Source organism: Perognathus longimembris, chromosome 6 (assembly GCF_023159225.1).
Source record: "Perognathus longimembris pacificus isolate PPM17 chromosome 6, ASM2315922v1, whole genome shotgun sequence".
Lineage (NCBI taxonomy): Eukaryota > Metazoa > Chordata > Mammalia > Rodentia > Heteromyidae > Perognathus > Perognathus longimembris.
The window spans coordinates 53,291,856-53,308,557 of record NC_063166.1 but is presented as its reverse complement, the minus strand read 5'-3'; the positions used below and the strand labels follow the sequence as shown (position 1 = coordinate 53,308,557).

Below are 16,702 nucleotides of genomic sequence, written 5' to 3'. Positions count from 1 at the left end.
GAGTCACAGCGCCACTTCTGGCCATTTTCTGTATATGTGGTGCTGGGGAATCGAACCCAGGGCTTCAAGTATACGGGGCAAGCGCTCTTGCCACTAGGCCATATCCCCAGCCCCTGGTGCTGGATTTTTCCACCAACCATTTGCTCTACTCAACGATCAAGATTTGCATCCCTCACCAACACAACTCAAACTTTCCCCAAGTTACCTAGAGTCCAAGGTCACACAATCAACCCTACACAGAGTTTTTGAAAGGAAGTTTCACTCACTTGAATGTTTCATTTATTAAAATAATTCTGTAAACTCTGTCAACATTATATTCATTTTCCTGGCTTGAGTAGCATTTCAAGGCACCATAATATGATGGTCTCTTCAAGAGTACCCCTCTGTCCATGTATGAAAATTCTATTAAAAAATAAAACAAGAATCACAAAACATGGAGATCTCGGATCAGGAGTGTAGGAAACAGACTTTGGTCAAAGCAACCAAATTCAACATTACAGACAGTATGGGGCTGGATGTGGCAGGGTAACTAAAGACCTGGGAAGGGATCCTACAGCTTCCATCCAGAGAGAACTGAACACTTGTCATTAAAAAACAGCTGGTGTGGAGGGAGGAACACCTAACAACCCAAATCTGTGTAACCTGGAGAGGCTGGTATCTCTACTCCCCCACCCATCCTCACTTCCTCTCCTCCTCCTCACTCAGAGTGATTCCCTCCTGGTGTGTAGAAGTCAGCTTGTTCTGCAACAGGGCTGCCAGCTTTTTGGATGTCTTTTTGAGAAACGTGCTGCCTGGATGGGCACTGTTCACGTGCAGGTACAGGTCCTCCTGGGTAGGGCCCGTGTAGCCACAATCCTCACAGACATAGAGCTTGTCCCGGCGCTGCTTGTAAGCATACTGCTGCTGCACCCCGTGGATCTTCTTCAGGTGGGATTCCAGTGAGCAGCGCTGCGTGAAGGCCTTGTTGCAGACGTCACATTTGTAAGGGCGAATGCCTGCAAGACACATCACCAGTTGGTCCTGGCCAAGCACCACAGCCTCCCACCTAGGAAGCCACTAAATATTGCCATGAAGGGCTGGGAATATGGCCTAGTGGTAAAGTACTCGCCTCTATACATGAAGCCTTGGGTTTGATTCCTCAGCACCACATATATAGAAAACGGCCAGAAGGGGCGCTGTGGCTCAAGTGGTAGAGTGCTAGCCTTGAGCAAAAAGAAGCCAGGGACAGTACTCAGGCCCTGAGTTCAAGCCCCAGGACTGGCACAAAACAAGATTGCCACGACCAGGATATATAACAACCTGAGGGAAGTAATCCAAGCAGGGCAGGGCAGGAGACTGTCCAAGGAGACTCAATATGCACACAGCAAGCTTACCACATGTTGCTGGCGCAAAGAGTAAAAAAATCCCACCCTCAAAAAAAAAAAAAAAAGTCAGGCACCTGTGCTCACATTTGTAATTCTAATTACTCAGGAGGCTAAGATCTAAAGATCACAGGTCAAAGTCAGCCCAGGCAGGAAAAATCCGAGGGACTCCTCAACTGAACCACAAAAAACAGAAGTAGAGCTGTGGCTCAAATGGTAGAATGCTAGCCTTCAGTACCAGGGTTCAGGGACAGTGCCCAGTCCAGAGTTCAAGCCCAGGACCAGTACTGGTAGTAGTAGCAGTGGTAGTAGTAGTAGATATTACTAACTAGAGCAGGAGAGGTGGAGTTGCTCAGTAGTAAGGGGCTTGCCTGACATACAGAAGACCCAGGATCCATCCCAGCACTGCCAACAACAAAACCAGTCATCTGGGGGCTGGGAATATGGCCTAGTGGTAAAGTGCTCGCCTCATATATATGAAGCCCTGGGTTCGATTCCTCAGCACCACATATATAGAAAAAGCTGGAACTGGCGCTGTGGCTCAACTGGTAGAGTGCTAGCCTCGAGCAAAAAGAAGCCAGGGACAGTGCTCAGGCCCTGAGTTCAAGCCCCAGGACTGGAAAAAAAAACAAAAAACAACAACAACAACAAAAAAAAAAAAAACAGTCATCTGATTTAGGCTGTAAAGAAGAGGATCATGGGGGCTGGAAATGTGGCTTAGTGGTAGAGTGCTTGCTTCGCATGCATGAAGCCCTGGGTTTGATTCCTCAGTACCACATAAACAGAAAAAAGCCAGAAGTGGCTCTGTGGCTCAAGTGGTAGAGTGCTAACCTTGAGCAAAAGATGCTTAGGGGCAGTGCCCAGGCACTGAGTTCAAGCCCTAGGACTGGCAAAAGAAAAAAAGAAGAGGATCATGGCTATAAAGGAGAGATGTGTCATATAAAGGTGACAGCCTGGTGTCTATGGTTCTAAGGGGTTCTTGAAGCAAGACACAACTACCAGCACAACTCCAGCCCCCCCAAAGTATCTCAGAGCCAAGGAGATAGGAGAGAAGGGCTAGTCCCTGTTGGACTCCCCAAATTCTCTGAGCAGATTTCTGGGTCTACACCATAGATCCTAGGGACATATCTGGGATATGAAGCTCCATTTTAATTTATACTTCTAAAAAAAAGTAGTTGTTTAAAAGTAATATACTGGGGCTGGGGATATGGCCTAGTGGCAAGAGTGCTTGCCTCGTATACATAAAGCCCTCGGTTCGATTCCTCAGCACCACATATATAGAAAACGGCCAGAAGTGGCGCTGTGGCTCAAGTGGCAGAGTACTAGCCTTGAGCAAAAAGAAGCAAGGGACAGTGCTCAAGCCCTGAGTTCAAGCCCCACGACTGGCCAAAAAAAATAAAAATAAAAATAAATAAAAGTAATATACTGCCAGGTTTAAGTGAAATATAGCATTCAACTTAAATTAAACAAGAAAAGATCCTTCTTTCACCTCATACAGCACTGCCCCATTACACTAGACCTGTCACACTTCCTTGTGATTCTTCATGTTTTCTACAAATTGTATATTCACATGTGTATATACATACATTAAGTTAAAGTATAATTAACTGCTCCGGACATGGCCTAAGCAGGAGACTTTTTAAAAGCTTCCCCAGGAGGAGACTCCTTTGCAGCCGTATATGAGAATGCAAATTCTAAAGAGGTATACATGTATGTTGGCACTCACATACACATTTTTTCTGAAGCTCAACACGGAGTTTTGGAGGGGGTCTGGAGTATGTAGGAGGCCATGTGGCCATTGTAGCCATCTGTATTATCTGCCATCTCAACTCCCATCCAGTGTTGTCCATTTTTTATGGGAAATGAAGCTCTTTGCAAAGTGGGATTACAAACCTACTTTTTCTCTTCAGACCCTCCTAGGGCTGGGCTTAGGCTGAAATGAGTGAAATACTCAAGGCCCAACAACAACAACAACAACAAGTCACCAATTGAGATATGGAATGTTGTAAATATTGAAATGAATACCCCCTGAAGACCATGATGGTATGCATATAGCAAAATATCATATGCTACACCATAATTATGTACAAAGCCTGCATTCTTAAGTATCAGTTAAAATGGTATAGCTGAGTTATAGCTCAGTGGTACAGCATTTACATAGCATGAGTGAGGCCCTGGGTTCCGTCTCCCAAAACCACACACACACACACACACACACACACACACGTGTTAATATTAGCCTCAACTTTTTACATACTCATAGATTTTCTATTTTATTTACATGCAACATAGGATTTATTATTATTTTATTATCCTAGCTTTCATTTCAGATCAGCTTTTATCCTTTAATAATATTCCTAGAAATTTTTCCCAACTTGATGCCATGGTGTTTTCTGGTGTGGTTGGTTATACCCAAGCCCCTTCCTTTTGGAGCAACCACTACTCAAGTCCACAAAGCTCATCTCACACTACACTGCTTACACCCAGTACCATGGTACCTGTGCTAGAAGCTGGTCTCATGATGGCAGTATTGAGGTGGTAGAAAACTCTATAGAGGTTAGGCTTGCTGGAGGATAGTCATGGGCCTCCACCCCCACAAAGTGATCCCTGCAGCTTTCTAAGCAGTGAATTGGTTGTCTAGAGAGTAGGTTGGGGTTTTTTTGATATTGTTGATATTTATTGTGGTGAGGTAAGGTCTCTCTATGTAGTGCATGTTGGCTTCAAACTTACTACATAGCTCACGCTGGTCTTGAACTTGTGATTCTCCTGTCTCAGCCGCCCAGGTGCTAGAATTATAGACATGTGCTACAGTGCCCAGCAAGAGCAGGTTCAGCCAGATATAGTGGCTCATATCTACAATCCCAGCTACCAGGGGAGGTAGACATCAGGAGGATCATGGTTCTAAACCAGGCAAAAAATAATAATAATCAATAAAAATTAGCAAGAAATAGGAAGATAATAGTCTAAGGCAAGCCTTGGGCAAAAACACAAGACGCTACCTGAAAAACAGCTAAAGTAAAAAGGGCTGGGTCATGGAAGCCTAGTCATGCAGAGTTCTAGTCCGAGAGAGAGGCTAGCCATCCCACACCAGGCTCAGAGCACACAGGGCTGAGTCTCCTTCCCTTCTTTGTTCAACACATCCTCTGAGGATTTTCCTTATCCTCAGGCAGAGCATGTGAGGCAGGGACAGTAAAGGCTCACTCTAACGACTGAGAGTAGCAGGGACGGCTGTTCTGTGGATTTCTCTACAGAGGAAGAGAGTTCAATCTGGTTTGGAGCCTCGGTAACACAGACACAGCAAATGAAACCTGTGTCTCGAAAGCTCTAGTTAGGGCATTTCTGCCTTGTAAATGTGCTCCCTGCCCCATTGCTCCTGCCTCTTCCTCCTCTGTAAACTCGTTGGTATGGGCCAACACTGCCACGCCAAAGCTTCAGGGTGGCCTACTCTGGCCCTGGGAATGTGCTCCTCCCTCCTGGGGTACTTCCATCCTCCAGGTACTCAGGGAGATGCAGGTGGACAGACAGGAGCCCTGGGAAAAGAAGACTGATGCCAAGGACCTCAAGGACTGAGACCTCACCCATTCTAGGGACCCTGAGCGAAGACCCTTCTTGTCCTCTAAATTGGGTTTGGGGAACTGAAATGTGCCATGTGTAAGTCAGACATCATTAACCCCAGACACCTATGTGAAGACCAAAGTCCAAGGCCATTGAAAAGTCAGGCGTCACACATCTGCCACTCATTAACTAAGCCCATAGTCAGCCCACTGAAGCCCTCCCTGGCTCAGCTTCCTTGCCTGGAACTTGAAAATTGATGTATTTTACATCAATTCATTGCTGCTCTGAGAATTAACTGAGCTGTTATATGCACAGGACACAGAAAATACTAAGTATTCATTGGGACCCAACTTCAGTGCTTACAACCCAGAAACCTGCCTATTCATAAACTGTCCCGTACACCTGAAAGTATTTAGTACTTGCTTTTAAAATGTTCTTTAATACCAGGCACCAGTGGCTCAAGACTGTAATCCTAACTACTCAGGAAACTGAGATCTGAGACTCAAAGTTCAAAGCCAGCCCAGGCAGGAAAGTCCATGAGACTCTTATCTCCAATTAGCTACCAAAAAAAGTTGGAAATGGAGCTGTGGATCAAGTGGTAGGATGCTAGTCTTAGCTAGAAAGTTCAGGAACAGTGCTCAGGATCTGAGTTCAAGCCCCAGAACGGGGGGCGGGGGGGGGGAATGTTCTTTAGCAACACGCCTGTGGCTCAAGCCTGTGATCTTAGCTACTCAGGAGGTGGAGATAGAAGGATTGAAGTTTTGAGGCTGGGAATGTGGCTTAGCAGTAGAGTGCTCACCTAGTATGCATTAAGCCCTGGGTTTGATTCCTCAGCACCACATACACAGAAAAAGCAAGAAGTGGGCACTGTGGCTTGAGTGGTAGAGTGCTAGCCTTGAGCAAAAAGAAGCCAGGGACAGTGCTCAGGGGACTGGCAAAAAAAAAAAAAAAAAAAAAAGACTGAAGTTTGATGTAAGCCAGGCAGGAAAGTCTGAGAATCTTATCTCCAATTAACTAGCAAAAAAGCTGGAAGTAGAGCTGTGGCTCAAATGGTGGAGCACTAGCCTTGAGTGGAAAAAGCTAAGATACAGCATCCAGGCACTAAGTTCAAGCCCAGTACCAGCACGCCCAAGCATAGGTACGCACATACACCCCCCCCCCACACACACATACTTACATACATAAATGTTCTTTGTTGGATAGTCAAAAAAAGGGTTTCTGGGGGGCTAGGAATATGGCCCAGTGGCAAGAGTACTTGCCTCATATACATGAAGCCCTGGGTTCAATTCCTCAGCATCACATATATAGAAAAAGCCAGAAGTGGCACTGTGGCTCAAGTGGCAGAGTGCTAGCCTTGAACAAAAAGAAGCCTGGGACAGTGCTCAGGCCCTGAGTCCAAGCCCCAGGACTGGCAAAAAAAAAAAAAAAAAAAGGATTTCTCCTTTTCAAATGTTTTATTCCTAATATCTAATCAGGATTCATTCTGGGCTCTGGCTCTCATCTGTAATCCTAGCTACTCCAGAGGCTGAGATCTGAGGATCACAGTTCAAAGCCTGCCCAGGCAGGAAAGTTCTTGAGACTCTTATCTCCAATTAATCATCAGAAAACCAGAAGTGGTGCTGTGGCTCAAAGTGGTAGAACACAAGCCTTGAGCAAAGAGCTCAGGGACAGCACCTGAGTTCAAGCCTCAAACCAAAAACCAAACCAAATCAGGCTTCATATCATACATCTCCTAGGAAATTCTTCACTATTGGAACTTTCTGTCGATTTTCCTTGCTATAAGTCAAGTGCTTCCTTCTTGGACTTGATCCAAATTGAACTTCAGAGAGAAATGTTTACAGGTTTCTCATGGGAGTGGACATTCAGACAGCCTCCCCAGAAGGCAATTTGGCAATGCCCATAAAAAAAAAACAACATGATATTGCTAACGTGCTATAGGAAGTCTCACACAGGCAGACAGGAGGTATATAAGAAAATTCAGCTGGACACAAGTGGGTCACACCTATATTCCTAGCTATTCAGGATACTAAGGCCTGAAAGATTCTGGTTTAAAGTCAACTTAGGCAGACACTTCACCTCCAATCAATAGCAAAATGCCAGATTGGAGGCACAGCTCAAGTAGGAGAGCAACAGCTGTGAGCGAGCATGTAGACCCCTGAGTTCAAATCCAGGTAATCACCAAAATAAAAAGGAAATTTTAGCCAGGTGCTGGTGGCTCACACCTGTAATCCTAGCTACTCAGGAAGCTGATATCTGAGGATCATGGTTCAAAGCCAGCCTGGGCAGGAAAGCCCATGAGACTCATCTCCAATAAACTACTCAGAAAAGGCCAGTAGTGGCGCTGTGGCTCAAGTAGTAGAGCACTAGCTTTGAGCAAAAGAAGCTCAGGGACAGTGCCCAGGCCCTGCATTCAAGCCCCAGAACTGGAAGAAAAAAAAAGTGAAAAAGGAAAATTCATAGTAACATCATCTGAAATTAAAATAATAACAACATTCCAATTGGGGAATTGAGAAGAGAACTCTCTCCATGTTGGAATTCTCCATATTAAAAATTTTGATAAGATTTGGTATTAAGATCTGCTACTAGCCAGGTGCCAGTGGCTCACATATGTAATCCTAGTTACTCAGGTGGCTGAGATCTAAAGATCTAGGTTCCAAGTCAGCCAAGGAAGACAAATCCGAAAGCCTCTCATCCCCAATTAACCAGCAAAAGGCTGAAAGTGGCGGTGTGGCCCAAGTGGTAAGTGAAGAAGTTAACCAAGAGTGAGAGGCTCTGACTTCAAGCTTTAATATTGGCACAAAAGATATTATCTGATATTGGCATAAAATCTGCTGTGACAATTCTCTGAGTTAGGTATGTCTCCCATGAAGACAACATACCTAACAAGGACTGTGATAAAATATGCATTACATGGGGCTAGGAATATGCCCAAGTGGTATACAGTGCTCACCTCACATAAATGAAGCCCTGGGTTCGATTCCTCAACACCACATAAACAGGAAAAGCCAGGAATGGTGCTGTGGTTCAAGAGGTAGAGTGCTATCCTTAAGCAAAAAGAAGCCAGGGACAGTGCTCAGGCCCTGAGTTCAAGCCCCAGGACTGGCAAAAAAAAAAAAAAAAAAAAAGCATTACATAAAGAAACTTAAGAACTGAGAAATGGGAAATAGTGGTAACTCTTCCGAAATGGAACAGAGTGGGGGAGGGGCCTCAGCAGGGAGGAGGAAGTTTGGTTTTGTACTCTTTTTTTTTTCCCCCTTTGGTCAGTCATGGATCTTGAACAGAGCGGGGCACTGTCCCTGAGCTCTTTTGCTCAAGCCTCATGCTCTACCACTTTGAGCCACAGCTCCACTTACGAGGTCTGGTTTGGGAAGGATTTGTTTTTTTCAATTTTCTCTATATAAATAGATCATTTGGGGGATGGGAGGAGCAAGTTAAAATAAAAAATGAAATGGCTAGGATAGCATCATCACTGGACAAAGCAACTCCAGGAGACAGTGCTGGGGGCAGGGAGGGCTTGATCCTTTTTCCTGCGTGGGCCCTGGCCCTGCTCCCAACTTCTCCAGATCTGCATTTTTCCCAATCCTGTCAAACCTTCTCTTTAGGTTTCAAACAAAGATCCCATTGTCTCCTTCCTCCACTTTAATCAAGATGGGATTTGTTTGCTTTCTGGTCTCTCTCAATGTAGTCCATGATGGCAGATAAGGCAAGAGGGGTCCTGTCCTAAAGCTGGGGCCACACTGCACACTCCCCTCCTCACCTCTGACCTCCAATCTGAACTCCTCAGCTTCCCCATGGAACTCAGTGGCTTGCACAGGAATGTCGAGCGCCTTCCAAAAACTCCTTTCTTTCAGCTGTGAGTCTATCTCCCTGGACCTCCTCTATCCAAGACAGAGCTTGATCCCCACCCCACCCCACCCCACCCCCACTGATATGTGCATGGCTTTTTAACCCTTAGAGTGGCTTATACTTTCTCCTAGCTTGTTCTAACATTTGAAGTCCTTTTTTTTTCTTTTTCTTTTTTTTTTTTTTTGGCCAATCCTGGGGCTTGGACTCAGGGCCTGAGCACTGTCCCTGGCTTCTTTTTGCTCAAGGCTAGCACTCTGCCACTTGAGCCTCAGTGCCACTTCTGGCCATTTTCTGTATATGTGGTGCTGGGGAATTGAACCCAGGGCCTCATGTATACGAGGTAAGCACTCTTGCCACTAGGCCATATCCCCAGCCCCTACTCCTTTTTTTTCTTTTAATAATTTTTCCCTTTTTAAATTTTATGTCATTTATTTATTGTTTATGTGGTACTGAGGAATTGAACCCAGGGTCTCATGCATGATAGGCAGCACTCTCACTAAACCACAGTCCCAACCCTTGAAACCTTTTATCACAGAATAAGTGCTCATTTTACAAATGAGAAAAAGAAAATTTCAATTAGGATAACACCCAAGGCATTCCGAGTGATCTGCACTTCCAATGCCCCCAAGATTGCTGGACCTACACTTTGACTAGGAAGGAGTTCTGAAACACAGACCTCCCATCTACCAAAAGCAAATCACTTATATTAACAGCCTGCCTCCCTCCCTTCCTCCCTCCCTCCCTTCCTTTCTTGCATGGCTCTCTCTCTCTCTCTCTCTCTCTCTCTCTCTCTCTCTCTCTCTCTCTCTCTTTGCCAGTCCAGGGGCTTGAACTCAGGGCCTGGGCACTGTCACTAAGCTTCTTTTGGTCAAGGTTAGCACTCTACCACTTGAGCCACAGTGCCACTTCCAGCTTTTTTCTGTTTATGTGGTGCTGAGGTATCAAACCCAGGGCTTCATGCATACTAGGCAAGCACTCTACCACTAAGCCACATTCCCAGCCCCCTTTCTTTCTTGACATGGTCTCATGTAGTCTAGAGAGGCCTCAACTCATCCTCCTCCTACCTTAGCCCCCCAAATGCTGGCATTGCAGATAGGCACTACCACAGGATAGTAATTATTTAGAAGCATCCAAGCTAGTTTAACCCCAAACAATTAAATAAATCCAAAAGAATACTCCATATAAAACAAACAAACAGGACTCTGATGCTTTCTTTTCACAGGCTTTGAACTGTATATGCATTTTTTTTTTCAAGCTCATATCCCTTTTCTGAGGTGGGCCAATAGGCATAATTTCTGGTCTCCATGATCTCTTCCACTCCACTGGACTAGAGTAATTGTATCTGCAATGTGTGTACTGGATGGTGAGACCTTTTTCCACAACTGGGTGTGTTGGCAGCTATTATTAGCTTCTGGCTGTCCTGTTCTCCAAGGACTGAGCACTGGAGCGGACTACCCAGAGGCCAGGGAGCATGCACTCCCCATTTCTGACTGAAAATTCTCCCACTAGCCTGTAGACAGGCCAAGTCTCTCTGCTCTCCAAATGTCACTCACAATCCATGGTCTCCCTGAAATGTGGCTGAGACACCACACTCCTGCCCAGCCCCTTCCTCTACCCCAACTTACTTCCCTCACTTCTTTCCAGGCTCCTCTGAAAAGCCTCTCTCCACAAACCTTGGATAAGAAACTGCTTCCAGGCAACTGGACCTAGGATGAACTATATTTGAAAAAAGCCACTTAAATGAATATGTGTGTGTATATATGTATATATGTGTGCACACGCATGCTCATGTGCGTGTGTGCATGCATACATGTATGCCACTAGTACTGAGCCTTCTGCATTCCCTTAGTTTTTTTGCTCAAGTTCAGCACATTACCACTTGAACTACAACTCTACTTTCAGCTTTTTTCTAGTAATTGGAGATAAGAATCTGTTACAATTTCCTGCTAAGACTTCCTTTGAAACTTAATACTCAGACCTCAGCTTCCTAAGTAGCTTGGTTTACAGGCATGAGCCACTGGTACCTTTCTTTCTTCCTCCCTTATTTATTTATCTATCCATCTATCTATCTATTTATTTATTTGGTGGGTCTTGGGGCTTGAACTCTGGGCCTGGGTGCTGTCACTGAGATCTTCTGCTCAAAGCTAGTACTCTAGCACTTGAGCCACAGCGCCACTTCCAGTTTTCTGGTGGTCAACTGGAGATAAAAGTCTCATCACGATCCTCAGATCTCAGCCTCCTGAATAGCTAGGAATACAGGCACAAACCACCAATGCCCAGCCTGGTGCCTTCTTTTTTTTTTAACATACATAGTGAGACTTGATGTTTCACTATGTATGTATACCAGGCTGGCTGGGAGCTCACAGCTTGTGATCCTCCTGCTGGGATTAAGGACATTCACCAGCTGCACCAGATTTTCTCTTTCAATCTCTCAATCAGATCATTTGACTCACTCCTCTTCCTCTTTCTCAATCTCTCTCTCTCTCTCTCTCTCTCTCACACACACACACACACACACACACACACACACACACACATATTCTCTACCCCCTGCCCCCCACCCCCACCCTCCGCCCTCTGGTTTACTTTTCTCCTGGTAAAGTCATATCCCCAAAAAGGAGTTCTAACTTCTTTCATCTGTTTGGATATTGGTATAAGACATGTTCAGGCTCTGGTTTCCTTGGCTTTTTTTTTCAAGCAGGTTCCTTTGTACTTGGAGTGTTTCCTTAGGTAGGCCCTGTTCCCTGGGGATTTCAGGGCATAGGAAGAATACAGGTGGGGAATAGGGTGAGGTGGGGGGGAGATGGATTAACCCTGATTGTTCAACCTCATCTTTGCATACACCTCATCAACATAATGGCCACCATTCTCCAAAGGAAAGTCCTGTCATGGCCTGATCTACTTGGGCTGCAAGCAAACACACTCCATATGCAGCTGTTTGTCTGCTGCATTTGAGTTAAGCATCTCTATTTTTGTTTCTGGCCTAACTACAACCATAAGGATAGTTATAGCAAAACTGAAACATTCAGCACAACCAAAGGCCAGAGCGAATTCCCATTTAATCTGGTGAAGTCTTTCAGAACCAGTGAGGCTGAACCCCAAATGTTTGCTCTCTGTACTGCATTCTGGAGATGACCTCTTCCTCCAGCCCCTAAGGTGGCATGCCTAGAACCAAGCTCTTCCTGTTTACCACCTACTAATGTGTACAGAAGCCCCAGTATCCTCTTTCTGATCCAGCATTCCCTACAAGTATGTCTCCACCAGAAAGTAAGTCAAAGCAGGGAAAATAAGCCCACGTCATTTCCATAATGTGTCTTGATAATTTAACAGCAAGAGTTATGATAAACATTTTTTTTTGCCAGTCCTGGGCCTTGAACTCAGGGCCTGAGCACTGTCCCTGACTTCTTTTTTGCTCAAGGCTAGCACTCTGCCACTTGAGCCACAGCACCACTTCTGGCTCTTTCTATATATGTGGTGCTGAGGAATCGAACCCAGGGCTTCATGTATACAAGGCAAGCTCTCTTGCCACTAGGCCATATTCCCAGCTCCTGATAAACATTTTTAAATAGAGCCTGACATTGGTGACTCATGCCTAGAATCCTACTTATTCGGACTGAGATTTGAGAATCGTGGTTCAAAGTCAGTCCAGTCAGACAAATTCAAGAGACTCTTATCTCAATTAACTAGCAAAAAGCTGGAAGAGAGAGAAAAACTTGCAAAGAGTGAGAGAAGAGGTGACATGGTCCAAAAGGAAATGTACTATTTACCTGACTGATGTAATTGTAACTATAACTGTAACTGATGTAGCTGCACATCACCTTTATAATAACAATAAAAATTTTGAAAACTTTTTTAAAGATCTGGAAGAAAAGGTGTGGCTTAAGTGGTAGAGTACCAGATGTGTGTGGAAAAAACTCAAGGCCTGGGCTGGGAATGTGGCTTAGCTGTAGAGTGCTTGCCTAGCATGCATGAAGCTCTGGGTTCAATTCCTCAATACCACATAAACAGAAAAGGCCAGAAGTGGTACTGTGGCTCAAGTGGTAGAGTGCTAGCCTTGGGCAAAAGAAGCTCAGGGACAGTGTCTAGGCCCTGAGTTCAAGCCCCAGGACTGGAAAAAAAAACAACAAAAAACACAAGGCCTAGGGTTCAATTCCCAGCACCAGCACAAGCAAAAACAAAAATTTAAGTAGTTGACTATACATGTCAATTATGATAGTGCTATCTAATAGACATTAAAAGATAAGATATTTATAAGTTAAATATTAAAATTTTCTAGTAGCAGCCCAGTGCAATGGTATACCACTCTAATCCCAACAAGACATTCAAGAATGTAAGTCCAGCCTGGCCTACGCAGTCTTAAAAAAAAAAAGAAGCAAAAGGGCTGGGAATGTGGCTTAGTGGTAGAGTGCTTGCCTAGCATGCATAAAGCCCTGGGTTCGATTCCTCAGTACCACATATACATATAAAGCTGGAAGTAGCGCTGTGACTCAAGAGGTAGAGTGCTAGCCTTGAGCCAAAGAAGCACAGGGCCAGTGCCCAGACCCTGAGTTCAAGCCCCAGGACTGGCCAAAAAAAAAAAAGAAGAAACAAAAGGCTGGGAATGTGGCTTAGCGGTAGAGTACTTGCCTGGCAAGCTCTGGGTTCAATTCCTTAGCACCACATATACAGAAAAAGCCAGGTCTGGCGCTGTGGCTCAAGAATAGAGTGCTAGCTAGCCTTGAGCAAAAAGGACAGTACTCAGGCTCCAAGTCCAAGTCCCAGGACTGGCAAAAAAAAAAAAAAAAAAAAAAAAAAAGAGCAAAAAAAACTTTTCTAGTAGCTTCAATCCCATAGAAAGAAATAGGTAAAACTTAGTTTTAACAATATCTTTTTTTTTTTTTTTTTTGCCAGTCCTGGACCTTGGACTCTCAGGGCCTGAGCACTGTCCCTGGCTTCTTTTTGCTCAAGGCTAGCACTCTACCACTGGAGCCACAGCACCACTTCTGGCCATTTTCTATATATGTGGTGCTGGGGAATCAAACCCAGGGCTTCATGTATATGAGGCAAGCACTCTTGTCACTAGGCCATATTCCCAGCCCTTAATGATATCTTTTTAAAATGGTGTCTTTTAATATATCCGACATATTCTATTTAGATTTGATATATGCATTAAAAATTAGGGTTCCCCACTTTTCACTTTTTGTCATTAAGTATTCAAACTCTAGTATCCTTTTTTTTTTTTTTTTTTTTTTGCCAGTCCTGGGCTTGGACTAGGGGCCTGAGCACTGTCCCTGGCTTCTTTTTGCTCAAGGCTAGTACTCTGCCACTTGAGCCACAGCACCACTTCTGGCCATTTTCTATATATGTGGTGCTGGGGAATCAAACCCAGGGCTTCATGTATATGAGGCAAGCATTCTTGCCACTAGGCCATATTCCCAGCCCTCTAGTATTTTAACTTAACCCATGACTCAATTCCAACCAGCCCCCTTTCTGGTGCTTGATACCCATACATAGCCAATGACTCTGTCCTGTCCTGACTGATGCAACTCTGGGTTATGCACTTTGAGAAGCCTCTGTGCTCGCCTCTCCCCCAGTGTGATCAGTGATGGGAGGCCCTTTGCAAAAGCATCAAGCTGAGTGAGAACAGGAGGATCACAGTTCCAGACGAGCCTGGGCAAAAAGTTCTCAAGACCCCTTTCTCAACTCATAGCAGCCTGCAGTAGTTCATGCCTGTCATCCTATAGTACCAGTCCAAGCCCAGGCAGAAAAGTCCACAAGACTCCATCTCCACAGAGGGAGGCTGAATATGATGGCACACACAGGTCATCCTAGTAGCAATGGGAAGCCAACAAGTAGGAGAATAGAGGATCAGGTCTGTGCCAGGGGGGAAAGTGAGACCCAATCCTAAAAGTAACCACTGGTTATATAGCTCAGCTGTACTATGCCTACCTAGCAAGCACCAGGCACTGAGTTCAAGGCCAATAGTGCAGAAGCAGAAGCATCATCTAGGCTGCATTTTTCTTCATCAGCTCAAACCTCCACAAAGTACCACAGTACCACCACTCAGACCCCTAACAAGTGTTATGTTTCATCAGGCACCAGTGGCTTATGCCTCAATCTTTCTTGAGCTGATATCTGAATATTGCAGTTCAAAGTCAGCCAGGGTAGGAAAGTCCATGGGACTCTTTCTCCAATCAACCAGCAAAAAGCTGTAAGTAGTCAGGTGCTGGCGGCTCACACCTATAATTTTGTAATCAGAAGGCTGAAAGCTAAAGATTGAGGTTCAAAGCCATCCTAGGCAGAAAAAGTCTCAGAGATTCTTATCTCTCTCTTTTTTTTTTTTTTGGCCAGTCCTGGGCCTTGAACTCAGGGCCTGAGCACTGTCCCTGGTTTCCTTTTTGCTCAAGGCGCTAGCCAACTCTGCCACTTGAGCCACAGCGCCACTTCTGGCCATTTTCTGTCTATGTGGTGCTGGGGAATTGAACCCAGGGCCTCATGTATGCGAGGCAAGCTCTCTTGCCACTAGGCCATATCCCCAGCCCGATTCTTATCTCTTATTAAGCAAAAAAAGCTGGAAGTGGAGGTGTGGCTCAAGTGGTAGAGCACTAGCTTTGAGGACAAGAATCTCAGAGACAGTGCCCAGGCACTGAGTTCAAACCCCAGGACCAGCAAGGAAACAAAACAAAAAAAAAAAAAAACACCTATAAGTACAAGTATGGTTCAAGTGGCAGAGCACCAGCCTTGAGCAAAAAAGCACAGGGACATACACACTAGCATACATACATAAAACTGTCACCTTTGAGGAATAAGAGATAGAGAAGACCTGACTGGGGTCTGGGGGCTTGCTATTTCCATGAGAAGAAAATATTTTGGCAGCACTCAATATATAGCTCTCCCAGGCTCTTCTGTAACCTGTTAAACCCCATACTGGTATGTGGTTAGGGCTAGCTGGTGAGGCCTCTGCTTCAGAGAGAGAATACCAGAGGCTCTAGATGGTAAAGAAGGCAGAGAATGGAACCCTGTAGAACATACAAGACCTTGAACTTCAGTACTACACTGCCACAGTTGTGCTCCTCATCTGTAAAATGCGAGGAATAATAGCCACGGGTCCTGGGAGTTGTTTGTGATGACAGGATCGATGCTGAGGACCTGGCATCCAGAACAGTGATGGGCATGGCTGCTGCCATATGCAGGGAGGAGGATACCCTCTGAGAATCTCTGATGAGTCACCCTTCTCACTGGTTAAGTCCCCTTCCACCCTGGGTAAACCCTGTTAAAACTGTGCCATCTCTGCTCTACCAACCACTGGGCATCACAGATAGTTCTAGCACCCCTCTTTCTATAGTGCTCCCCAGGAAACATAATAGACCTACAAAGGGGGAGAGGCAGGACTGCCTAGGTGTTGAAGGTCCCAGAATGAACCCTCAAGCAAAGGAAGATAGAGGTTGATGGGTCAATAGCCCAACTTCTTTGTTTCTGAAGCAATTTAGGGTGCATTCTGTGTACTACTTCAAAGGGTCCCCAGCAGGATCAAGCTGATGACCCATAGTGATGACCTGCTCCTTGTCACCATGCTCTTCCTAGCTTTCTTTCCTTTCCCATCTCTTGTCTGTATCGATCTCATTCCATTCATGCCTCCTGGGATCACCTCCCCCATCAATTGTCTAGCTGTGTGCCGGGGCCAGATTCAGACCTGATCTGCAGTGCCCTCCCACTTGCATTCGCCTGCAAATATTGTTCATCCATCAAGGATAGCCCAGCTGCAAGCCCATCTCCAGGACGCCCACTGGTGTCTGCCACATTTTCTCCTGTCTGGCATCTCTGCTGTTTTCCCTGGCGACAGGCAGATGACTGAGTCACATTTCCCTCTGTCAGCTGAGACCTCCCTGAGCCCAGGGGTAAAGTGCTCACCAAAGGCATGCATAGTTAAGATTGCAGACACAAGACATCATGCCTGGGCT

General features: G+C 45.3%; 1 protein-coding gene across 1 annotated transcript in view; it reads right to left on the bottom strand.

Moving 5' to 3' along the window:
• Window positions 1–256: 256 nt before the first annotated feature.
• Ovol2 (ovo like zinc finger 2) overlaps window positions 257–16,702 on the bottom strand; it is a 34,918-nt gene continuing 18,472 nt past the window's right edge. Inside the window, exon 4 of the mRNA XM_048347412.1 lies at window positions 257–995. Within this exon, the coding sequence (XP_048203369.1) occupies window positions 679–995 (317 nt within the window). The 3' untranslated portion in view covers window positions 257–678. The remainder of the gene's footprint in view (window positions 996–16,702) is intronic.